Below are 12,244 nucleotides of genomic sequence, written 5' to 3' on the forward strand. Positions count from 1 at the left end.
ATTCTTCCCAAAATGCATTGCTGTTTCCGTGACGACCGTCTGCATTGAATGTTCATTCTTCTAATAATAAGCAAATTATAGAGTAGAAATTATGTTGATTTAATGGAATTGGTGGACAGATAAACTAAGTGATTTTCTTACTTTTGACTGTGTTCTTTTATTATTTTAACGATTATTCAAGTAGCTACACAATGCATTGGGCTCCTGTGGACTTATCATTTAAATCACTCAACAATGTCGAAGGTAATGAAATTCCTTTTTAAATTAACAATATTATAGCTGCATAGTCCAATTTAGTGTGGGTAATGACATGTGATTGAGATTTGATTATGTTCGAGCATTTCACGATTATTACAATTTCTTTCAAGAACTTCCAATGTTTTCATGCCATGTTATTTAAATTGAAGTCGACAATGTATGTATGAAGAAATTTCACTCGTTTTACTCTAATCAAAACAGTTGGCAGACATTTTAGGTCTATATTTACCTAAATAAGCCTTGTTCATATCATATGTATCATATCATTTTTATTTACTTTGCCAGAAAGATATAACTTTTTCCTAAAATAAAAATCAGAGCCCATGGAAATGTTTGTTACTATCTTTGTAAAGATGCCTTGAATGTGGAGCCCAATCAGAGACAGCAAGAGCTAAGGCGGGGCAAGGATGGGACGTTCTGCAGCAGGATAGTGCGGCTCAGCAATAACAACATCTCCGAGCTGACAGGTCTGATCAACACCGTGTCTGTATTGCTCAGCCAGCCAGCACAGCTGGCCTGGCTTGACCTGTCCTTCAATAAGATCTCTCGCATAGACCCTGTAAGTGATGGCAATGCATTGTCCATTATTATTTGACTATTGTAATTATGGTTAGTTACAGTATCTAAAGCATCTGTGGACCTTTTGTGTGTTCAAATATTTTTTTATTATTTTAATAATATTATTGTAATCATATAAAATAATACCAAATTTGAAAAAAGGCTGTGCCTATTTGGAGAATGGTAGTAGCCTAGTGGGCTGAGCTTCCACCTCTTCCACCTCCCCAGATGCTCACAGAACTACAACAGTTGCGTGTTCTGTATCTCCATGGCAACAGCATTGTTAGGCTGTGTGAGGTGGATAAACTGGGATCACTGCCGTTTCTGCATACAATCACCCTTCATGGCAATAGTGTGGAGAACAAGTGTGGATACAGGTAACATGTCACAACACATCACGAAAAACTTTTTCTTTACTGTCTAAGATTAAATCAGAGTATACCTTACTCTTTTTTTAGACATTAACATTAACATATTGCATAGAATCAAGAGCCAGAATCAAGCAAGGGAGATTGTCAGAAGTATACATATGCTAAGTTAATTGTGTCTTTACAAAAAGAGAACTCCAGATGATTTCATTCCGAGATTAAGAAGCTTTTGATTAATTTATCTACCATTCACCAACTTTGTCTTTCTTTTTCATATATACTGTCCTACTTTCATCCTTCTCTGCCACAAAGTTAATTTATTCCATTGAGTTAATTGGTAACACACGTGTGGATGCGTATAAAGAGACACCTTAACCACAGTGCCTTTCTTTACGTCATGGAAAAAGTGAGAGAGATCCACAATAAAACCAGGCAAAAGAATGTGTGGCTCATCCTTATGTGCAATTTCTAGATGCTTAAAGGTCCCATATCATCCATTCAGACAGCAATATACAGGTATAAAAAAAACATGGGAATCTACAACCCTGATACTGCTCCAAAGAGAACAGTCACAGGAAGGAATTTTTTTTGGTGCTAAATGTGCGAACAAACCCCAGGACAACATCAAAAGTATTTCTAAAGATGCTGGCTGAAACTGGTAAGGCAGTATCATAATCCACAGTAAGACTATGAGCAATTACTTCAAAAACATAATAGACTACAGTTTGCAACTGCACAAGGGGACAAATTTCTGGAGACATGTCCTGTGGTCTGACTAAACAAAAATGTAACTGTTGGGCCATGATAAATGAAAAATCTGGAGGAAAAAGGGGGCAACTTTGAATCTTCAGAACACCATCTCAACTGTAATGTACAGGGGTGATTAGTATAACGTGCTGGTTTGCTGCAGAAGGGCACCATGGGAAAAGAAAACTGGACGCACTGAAGCAACATCTTTAAAGTGAAGTGATTGTCTTCAGTGATCTGAAGACAAGAAGCCAGGAAGTTAAAGCTTCTGTTTTAATGGGTCTTACAAATGGACAGTAACTCCTAGCATACTTCCAAAGTGTTTGTAACTAAAGTCAATGTATTGGAGTGGCAATCACAAAGCCCTGTTTATCAAATGCCAAAAGCATGTAAAAATTTATTGATCTAAGTTTACACTAATTTAATTTTGACAGTAAAGAAAGTGTAAATAACTGGTTTCATCTGTGCAATAAACATTAAGCATTGAAACAGTTTGATGTATGAAACGTCATTAATAATATTAACTGCATGATTGTTTTTCTGTCTCTTTACATAAATCATTCTGAACTGCCAGTGCATGACATGTGCTATATAAACAGGCTGGTCTCTGTCCTTTACTTTACTTTCCCTTCCTTTTAAATTGAATGTGTTTTTATTCTTTCAGGGGATACGTCATTGCAAACCTCCTTCACTTAAAGTCCATGGATTTTAATGGCATTACCAAGCAAGAGAGGCTGATGGCCAGCCTCCAGCATAAGCGTCGCAACCTGCACAAGCTCACAAGTAGCAGTCTGTAGGACTGAGCTACTGCTTCACAGCGAATACATTACAGTTGCAAATAAAAATCACTCTTGGAACTATACTTTTCCTCTCATGCATCCCACTGTAAGTAAAAGCCTTTAGGGCAACAGGCACATCACCTGCCAGTTCATTTCATATAAAAACATGTATGTGACTTATGGACAGGATTGGGTTTAAATATTCTAGAATGAGGAAGCAGCATGCATGAAAGCGGTCACACAGTCTTCAAATTTTACAAAAACACAAGATCATTGTCTAGGTAAACAAAAAATTACACACCAACAGTTTCTCTTCTCCAAGGTACAGAAAATGACCAAGTGATTCTTGTTTCATCTATTTATGTAAATCCATAGGACACCATTAACCATAGACTAGTGAAGTGCCGCACTTAGTTTGAAAATAATCTCTATTATTATTATTAAATGTATTTTATTAAACTTGTCAAGCTGAAGAAAAACAAGCATATGTCTGTTAACTTTCAAAGTGTATAATGAATAATTTCTTGGAACCAGAAAATATTTAATAAACATTTTGGTACTAGCCAAATTAATAATCATTCAGGTAGTACTACACATTAATGAAACAAACTATTTGCACACTTCATAAGCCAAAATAAAATGTAACTCTCTGCAGTGTATCCCTTTAAAAAAAAGCGCAGAAAGTTCATGGCTCGCTATATGCACCCCAACCTGCATGAGAGCCCAGCATAAATACATAAAAAAAAATACATAATAAATAATTTCAAGACATGGCTGGAAGAACCCCCATAAATCTGAAGATGCTGCTGGGTCTATAAGGTTGAATATTACCACTTTATACTATGGGCCAGCCAGAGGCTAGTTACATTTCATGAACATATTCTGTGTGTTTCTTCTAAGTTGGCCACAAAGAACAAAGGGTACCCATGTTATAGACCGGGTATTTTCCCAGTCTGCTGGATAAATGACTATGACTGGTTCACCATAATGTCCACTGTTTCCCATTCACCTCAGTCCAGCGTTGATGGGAATGATGTGAAAGGATCATGGGCTATAATAGTTGTGCCTCATTGATAAGATCTGCTCACTATGGGGCTAATAACCACAAAAGATAGATCAGCTGTCATCAGTAAATGCTGCATATTTGGGAGGGTTTAATTTTAGAGTCATGCATATTCAATACTTATTTCTATGACACTTTGGCTGATATTACAAACTGATGTTAAAACCTGAATGCAGTGGCCATGTTGAAACTGTGAAACACTTCTAGAGCTGAATGTGTAGTAAAATTGATTGACTGTCCATGAGGGGCTCTCACTCCAAACAAATCAAAGAAAAATAAACACTCAGCCTGAACATAACCAATAAGAACACCCAGTAGGATCATGTTAACTGTGTCTTTCCCCTGTGCATCCTCAGTTTGTTGTTTTTTTTTTTTTTTTTTTTTTAAAAAGAGCTCAATCAGGATGTGTTCTGATTTGTGATATGAACTGGGTATGTTTCCTTTACCTTTCTTCATTTCAGTCCTCAGCCATTACATCACTGCTGAGCTGAGCTACTGAGTAATGTGAGAAAGAGGAGATGGGACAGAATAAAAGGAGTGGGCATAAAAAGGAACACAGTGGCCACTGTGGATGTGGGCAATCATGGGATTGCAAACTGCACCACTAGGTCTTCCTTGGCGTCCACCTTGATCTGTGAGATGGCGCTGTAGGCATAGGCAGCAATCTTACACACCTGGGAACACAAAGAGAAGAGCAGTTAGGTTGAAATGTATGTGTATAAACCACAGGCAGTAAATAAAATGTGTATTCACCTGCTGTACATCAGATGAAGGCAGGAGATCTGAGGCAAGCACTTGGTGAGGTTGGCTGGTGAGGGAGGGGAGGGGCAGTGGCTTCTTCTGACAAAGAGTTGAGCTGAGAACAGCCAGCTTAGTGCTGGACATTAACACACATACCACTATTAGAAAAACCTCAAAACAGCACAATCAGCACTTCAAATCAGAGGTGTAACTCAGAAAAGGACTGCTCTCTCCTGGTGAGGGGTGAGACAATGCCACAAGTGGAGAAGTAGTATCTCAGGACCTTGTTCAGAAGTGACTGACAAAGAGATTGTGAGATTGATAAGTAGATCGGCTCAACATCAGATAAATGTAAAAAGAAGGCTCTAAATTTACCCGTCAATATATGTCTCCATCCTCTTTTTCCATCCATTTATATTTCTTACCATACATTATACTGTCTCACTCACTGTTACTGTAAAATGTCAAAATGTAAAGTTACATTTTAAGTGACCACACTTGTTTAACATGTTCCCAAAGCTTAAGGGCAGTGGTGGCCTAGCGGTTAAGGAAGGGGCCCTCGAATCCCAGGTGCCTGTTATGGATACTCACTGCTCACTAAGGGTGATGGGTTAAAAGCAGAGGACACATTTTGTGTATCACAATGACAATCACTTTCAATTAAGCTTTTGAGTGTCTTGATTTAATGCGAACTGCGATAGGAATACATGTGCCATCCATGCAGCCTTTATCAAATGATAAGCCAGCATTTGCTTCAGCTCAGGTTTTTCACCAAACCAGCTTTCTGAAACCCTTCCCAGACCTGCTTCTTCTGGAAACAACTCATTCTAAAAAATAAAATAAGTGATGCTCATAAAGCAGAAGACATTTACAAAGAAAGCAGGACCCTCCGTTCATAATGTTATGAACAACTAAACACTGAATTCCAGAAAAAGAACCCCTCTCAGCAAGGTGTTGGATCAATTACGCTTTGGGCTTGTTTTGCTGCATGTATCACCTAAATAAATTCCTCACTTAACTATTCCCAGACACTTCAAGGTTGGTCTTATGCATTGGGACAAGGTTGAGTTTTCTAAAAGTTGAGAGCTGTACTTTATGATATACATCTTGTTTGAAATAACTATCAATACACACACCTGTACTGCCTAGCTTTGTCCATGTACTCATGCTGCTCCATTCCCTGAGAATCTGCAGCTGATACATCGATGATGTTCCTGGCAGAAAAACATACATTCAGATTGCAGAGAGTGCATGTGCGTGCGTGCGCATGCGCGCGCACACACACACACAAACTTAACACAGTACAATGCTGCATACAGTGCTGTTCTCTGTAAGATGATGTTTAGCAGTGCCTGTTCATCTGGCCGGTTGGAAGATGGCAGGGTGGGGTTTTGTTCAGTCCCATTTGGTGGCTTGCTGTCGAGGTTGGGGTGTGGGATCAGTGGCTTCCGCTCATCTCCATCCTGAGGAGAGCAAAAAGTGGTCAGCACTACTGCCATTACAGTTAGTAATGTAACACTAGTTGCAACATGCTACTATATTTACTATAAAAGTTGACATTTTATTTTAAAGAGAAAAAAAAAAAAACAGCAGCTTTTGGACATGTGTGGACCACATAACTTACATTTAAAGCATTTATCAGACGCCCTTATCCAGAGCAACTTACAATCAGTAGTTACATGGACAGTCTCCCTGGAGCAACTTAAGGTTAAGTGTCTTGCTCAGGGACACAATGGTAGTAAGTGGGATTTGAACCCGGGTCTTCTGGTTCACAGGCGAGCGTCTTAACCACTAGGCTACTACCACATAACTTCCATTCTAATATTCAGAGTCTTAGAGAGCAGAAAGATTTACAAACATGGACTGTCACATAAAAATACATTTGCAATTGGGAACAATGGTATTAGTCCTAAATTTCAATGACAATTACTATATGTGTAAAAACTAAAACACCAGATTAAATACACAGTATAACCTGTGCTGTGATGGTAATTTTGGACATCTTTTCATTTTAATTAAATGAACATTATCTTGAATTACCTGGACAGTTTGTAAAGCAACACTGCTTATTCGGGGGAAATAAGGTGATGATCAAAACTCATCTGAGTGGCGATGTAAGTAATGGTCATATGACAGGTGGAACATAGGCATCGCCAGAATGTCTTGGCAATGCTGGCCACCTTTACACTAGATAGAAAACAACACCGAAAACAGCTGTTTTGGGACCTCGTACCTGCAATCTCCTGGACTGCGGCGAGCATGGACCGTTTATTGTAGTTCCGTGCCAGAAAGAGCCAACTTTTTAACATGACCTGCAATCCACGTGCAGACAGACATCGAACGCCGAGGCTCCAGGCTAAACGTTGACTAGCAGCCCTTTTGACCAACCTACCTGCTCTGTAGGTTCGGTCTCGCTGCTGTAACAGCAACCCATAGCGTCCAACAGGCCTCGGCACTTCAATATCCAGCTTTTCCGACACTCCGGCGTTCCGCAGCAAAAGCCTCGATCACATGACCATATTTCTGGAGCAATAACACGTGACTTCCGGTGTCATGACATACTCTTTTGCGCATGCGTTGCATTTGTATGACTCCTCAAAAACGGTCTCATCTGTTGCTTACGTTGCGTGTATAACTGCTTTTGGCATCAAACAGTCATTACTTAAAATTAACCATCATTTTCATCTAGCTGGTACTAACAAAAATACGTAACTTCGATTTTGGGGATGGGTTTTTGTATGAAATAATGATCTATTTTGCAAATTACATAGTCTGTGTCTAAGGATATAACAAGTATTTTTTACCCGTTTAAATATTTTTATAGAACCCATGATGTACATGCGAAAGGTTCTCTTGAAAAATAAGTGTGGTGGTTTATCATTCTAAGATCACACATCATAAACAACAACAAACAATATTTATTTCTTATATAGCCCACAATCACATACAATATGTCTCAATGGGCTTTTATGATGCATACATCTGTAAGGAAAACAACAACAGTTTCATGCTGTACCATTTCATGGGTTTATGAAATAACTATTAAATTAATCTAATCTGAATTTCTGCATTTAGTATAGGAACCACCTCTTTAATGAAATTTGATATGCTGGACATTGCATTCCAAAGGTTTATAAAGCCATATGCATCCATTTCATTCTAGTTTTTGTTTCACTTTGCTTTTTGTCTTTGTACAGATATTGTATCTGTATGTGTCTGTGGATGTACATAAAACAGAGAAGCAGAAAAAGAGACAGGCAGTGGTAACCCGATCGCTGACAGTCAGCACATGTCACTGCTATTTAATCCATGTGCCATCACTATTCACTCGATCAATCCCACCTGCTGATGAGAAAAGGGCTCTGTGAAGACTATTGTTCTTCATCTTAGTTTTTCACAGTTTATTCTAAGTGGTACAGTAGTTACTCAGCAGTTATTTAACATTTATTGCAAATGTGACAAGTATTCAGTTATATAATGTTATATAATGAAATTGAATTATTGCAGATGGTTGCTTTAAAGAACATTTGTATCTATATTTTTAATGAGAGAACTCTTGCTTCTGTGTAGTTTGAGGGCACTGACACATGAACACTTTCTTACCGATCACTGGCTTTTGCTAAGAAGGAAGGTCTTAAATAATTTAGTTAACGGCACCTGTCCTGCTAGTCCCGTCCTACCTGTCCCAGAGACACAGCTGACTTCGCTTCACCTGACTTTTGAAATAACTCCAATCAAAATCCAACCAGAGCAAGACATAGACCTGCTGCTAAGTGATCAGACATAAGGTCAGTGATTCTGGTTTGGGTTTTTGTGCTGATGACTGAGTTAATATGTTTCAAGTTACAGATTCTGCTGGAAGACTAGAAGCATTTCATGAGTCCAGGTTAACACCATTGCTGTCATCAGTTTGCTTCTTATTTACTGGTACTGTTAGGTTGTGCTACAGTTGTGGAATTTCACTCACAGCTTGGTTCTCATTATGATAAGGATTATAATATGCAATATGATGCAAGTCAATTCCAGGTAACATGTAATATAAGAATATTAAAACAATTAATATAAAAAATGTGGCCATCCAGAGTTTATGGGAAAGAGGTCTGTGTTTTATATATTTTATTTGTTCTATTTAAATAATGTATTACAAAGTTTACGACAATCCAAAGGCTGGCACCATTTGAAATATGTTAATAATTTAAATTCATAAGAGCTAGTTATCCTGTATCCTTATTTTATATTGTACTAATTACTTTTGATAACTAGTAATAATAGTTGCTAGTATACACTAATGTAAAGTCCAGTGACTGCTACAGGCTCACATTTTATTAAGATTTTAGTTTGGAATTAGGTTAGCATTAGAACCCCCAATTCATCCATTATGAACATCTTCGGTTCTGCAATTGGTTGGGACCATATTACATAGCTTAATCAACCAGAATAAATAATCAACCAGAGACAGGTCAGGCAGCTGGGCCAGAATAATGCCCACAGTCTCTTGTTACAGGGTCAGGTACTGGTAATGAAGTCAGAATGTGAGTTGGTGTTGTAAAACAAATGCTGGAATGTAAAAGATGAGTTCATGATCTGGATTATTTCAGATGTTTTTCTATTTGCATTTGAACATTTCTTCCTGCTGACACTATGACAAGTGATGGTTTTGGACCTGACAGCGTACGGTGTCTGACAATCATGACATCCATTATAGACAGGAGGCACTGACTGGGAAGAATGTATTCCTTTTGTCAATGTGAAGTAAAACTAATAGCTTTACCAGTTTAATGGATTCATAGTCAACATTTGGAGTTTTGTCTGCTGGACAGGTTGGTTTGAGTAGAGTGGAATGAGAACTCACAAAGCACAAAGGAACGGGAGGCTCAAGGCTGTTGTCAGTGTGACATACACATTTTGTGTGAAAAGGACAAGGGCCAAATAGTGATGGCATCTCAGAAACTACAACTATTGTGGAATGTTTCCAGTCTGCAGTGGTTAGAACCTGCTAAGAGTGGTAAAAGGTAGGAAACTGGTGTACTGGTGACACCATCATGGGTGACCAATGCTAACCAATGTTAACCAATGCATGTTAAGAGTATTGTCTTATTCAACATAAATACATAAAAATATGAAAAGTGTTAAAAAGATTATGTAGGCAATACCATAATCCTGATTTTGTTTTAAAGTCCACTAAAGGTGATGTTATGCAAAAACAAGAAAAAATAAATAAATTATTTAATAAAAGAAATGAACTTAGATGCAAATTTGGCCTGGTGTCTTTTTTGACAGCAAATGTTTCCTCTGTGCAGACCTCTGGAGCAAATCAAACATGTGTAGTCTCTTTCTCATGATAGATGCATTTACTTTAACCTGAGGTAAGAGCTTCATATGTTTCACGATGACATTTGAGGATTTGAGGGACTTGTTAGGATTGATTTATAAATGGTGAATATTATTAAACATGTTGTGCTATAAACTGTTACAGTTTAAATAGAGTATGCTACAATGTATTGCATAATCCATTATTTTGACTTGTTGTTGTAGGATGGTGTCTCCAGCCATTGCTTTGGCCTTCCTGCCCCTCTTAATAACACTGCTGATCCGGTACCGGTACTACTTTGTTCTACTGTATCGGGCAGTTCTGGTTCGCTGGGTGCAGGACTTACTGACGGGTCTAAGCAGGGAGGAGAGGGCTTTCCAGTATATTTTGACTCACTCCATTCCCGGAGACCCCCAGAGTATCCTGGACACGTTTGACCACTGGTGTAGTAAAGTAGAATTCATCAGCAATATCGGTCCCAAGAAAGGTGAGTGTGTTATTTGTATGCCTTTGTTAAGATCTTCCTCTTTCTATTCCATTCGTATTGATATTTTATGATATAGAGTATATTTGTGTCATATGCAGGAAAAATACTGGACCGGTTGTTGGAGGAGATTCGTCCGCTGACAGTGCTTGAGTTGGGCACCCACTGTGGATATAGCACTGTAAGAATTGCCCGTTCTCTGCCGCTGGGTGCTCGCCTGTACTCTATTGAGATGCATGAGAAGAATGCCCAGATAGCGGAGAAGATCATCCGTCTGGCCGGGTTTGATGATGACACAGTGAGGAATTTGAGTCTGAACATTTTTCAAGCACAGTAATTAGCATTCAGATTTACTTCATTTTTTTTCATTTCCTGTCATACCCCTAGGTGGAGCTTGTTGTGAGTCCATCGGATGAGGTCATTCCACGTCTGCGTGAAGACTATGGTGTAGAGCATTTGGATTTTGTGTTTATGGACCACTGGAAACGCTGTTACCTTCCAGACCTACAGTTGCTGGAGGGGAGTGGGCTGCTGGGAGAGGGCTCTGTTGTGTTGGCTGACAATGTTGTGTTCCCTGGGGCACCAAACTTTTTGCGTTATGTGCGTAACTCAGGCCTCTATGAGTTGCGCCTGCACCGTGCCTCACTGGAGTACATCCGGGGCATCCGTGATGGCATGGCTGAACTTGTCCACCGAGGGGTGAAATGAGAGCAATACAAGCCCAACATAAAATAAAAATGTACAACCAAATATAACTGCTTTGAAATTCAGTACATGTCGGACACATATCTCCACTAGACTGATTTTTTTTTTTTGACTGTTTTTCTGTTCTTTTCATGCACGCTACATGCTCAAGTAAAGAACATTCAGTTTCTCACTTGTCAATATTGGACTGCTACAGCAGTAGTACAGTGGGTATGGAAAGTATTCAGGCCCCCTTAAATTTTTCACTCTTTATTATATTGCAGACGAGTTGATTTTTTCCCTCATTAAATGTACACACAGCACCCCATATTGACAGAAAAACACAGAATTGACAAAAGCACAGACTTTTTTGCAGAATTATTAAAAAAGAAAAACTGAAATATCACAATGTCCTAAGTATTCAGACCCTTTGCTCAGTATTTAGTAGAAGCACCCTTTTGATCTTGTTATACATTGTCTTGTTGGAAGGTAAACCTTTGCGCCGGTCTGAGGACCTGAGCACTTTGGAGAAGGCTATCCCTGAATATCCAGTCATCCTGTCCCTGCAGCTGCAAAACGGCACCACAGCATGATGCTGCCACTACCATATTTCACTGTAGGGACTGTATTGGACAGGTGATGAGCACTGCCTTTTCTACACATACTGAATAGAATTAAGCTAAAAAAATTATATCATCAGACTAGAGAATCTTATTTCTCACCATCTTGGAGACCTTTGGTGTGACATTACATTAAAAAGCTATTTCTACATATTTGTAATATATAATATAAGGTAGTAAAATTATCTCTGTAACCAGTTCTGAGACAGTGATCTCATTTGATCAGAGGTTTACTTGTGATCATTCATATGCAAAAAGTATTGCTGAAACAGGAAAGTATTGTCATTTAATTTAGATGTGCTGCAATGTTCAATATATTTAGGAAATACTAATGCTTCTAATCAAACAATATATGCAATATATGTTCAAATGAATACTATATCGGAAGTTCGTACAAAGAGCTATCCAGTACATTTATACTCTGACGCATTGTCTTTTAATTTTGTTGGTTTCAACTTTCGTTCCCAAAAGGAAGTTAAATGCGGAAGTTCACTTTTCACACTGTGCGGGTTAAATTGTCATAAATGAAAGAGTCTCGAACAGAAAAGCAGGACTCTGATTCGTCCGACGTATCACGTGGCAGGACAAAGCAAACAAGCAGCAATGCAGATGGACAAGTCAATGCACTTTT

At 38.6% G+C, this 12,244-nt stretch overlaps 3 protein-coding genes across 4 annotated transcripts; 2 read left to right on the forward strand and 1 right to left on the reverse strand.

The window, feature by feature from the left end:
• The first annotated feature begins 35 nt into the window (after positions 1 to 35).
• lrrc51 (leucine rich repeat containing 51) lies at positions 36 to 2,788 on the forward strand. The gene is made up of 4 exons (XM_028961907.1): positions 36 to 243; positions 612 to 817; positions 1,045 to 1,193; positions 2,596 to 2,788. The coding sequence occupies exons 1-4, from the start codon at positions 192 to 194 to the stop codon at positions 2,726 to 2,728; spliced, it is 540 nt and encodes a 179-aa protein (XP_028817740.1). The 5' UTR covers positions 36 to 191; the 3' UTR covers positions 2,729 to 2,788.
• Positions 2,624 to 7,062, reverse strand: lamtor1 (late endosomal/lysosomal adaptor, MAPK and MTOR activator 1). Its single transcript, XM_028961908.1, has 5 exons — positions 6,907 to 7,062; positions 5,832 to 5,977; positions 5,651 to 5,728; positions 4,527 to 4,650; positions 2,624 to 4,447 (listed from the first exon to the last, which is right to left on the reverse strand). Exons 1-5 carry the CDS (start codon positions 6,946 to 6,948, stop codon positions 4,355 to 4,357), a joined length of 483 nt encoding a protein of 160 aa, XP_028817741.1. The 5' UTR covers positions 6,949 to 7,062; the 3' UTR covers positions 2,624 to 4,354.
• Positions 7,063 to 8,041: 979 nt separating this feature from the next.
• Positions 8,042 to 11,046, forward strand: tomt (transmembrane O-methyltransferase). 2 transcript variants are annotated; one of them, XM_028962638.1, is made up of 5 exons: positions 9,498 to 9,526; positions 9,815 to 9,880; positions 10,050 to 10,312; positions 10,411 to 10,607; positions 10,697 to 11,046. In XM_028962638.1, exons 3-5 carry the CDS (start codon positions 10,051 to 10,053, stop codon positions 11,015 to 11,017), a joined length of 780 nt encoding a protein of 259 aa, XP_028818471.1. In that variant the 5' UTR covers positions 9,498 to 9,526; positions 9,815 to 9,880; position 10,050; the 3' UTR covers positions 11,018 to 11,046. The 2 variants fall into 2 exon arrangements, with proteins under 2 accessions (XP_028818470.1, XP_028818471.1); XM_028962637.1 differs by lacking the exons at positions 9,498 to 9,526; positions 9,815 to 9,880 and adding an exon at positions 8,042 to 8,302.
• The last annotated feature ends 1,198 nt before the right edge of the window (positions 11,047 to 12,244 follow it).

Source organism: Denticeps clupeoides, chromosome 19 (genome assembly GCF_900700375.1).
Source record: "Denticeps clupeoides chromosome 19, fDenClu1.1, whole genome shotgun sequence".
NCBI lineage: Eukaryota > Metazoa > Chordata > Actinopteri > Clupeiformes > Denticipitidae > Denticeps > Denticeps clupeoides.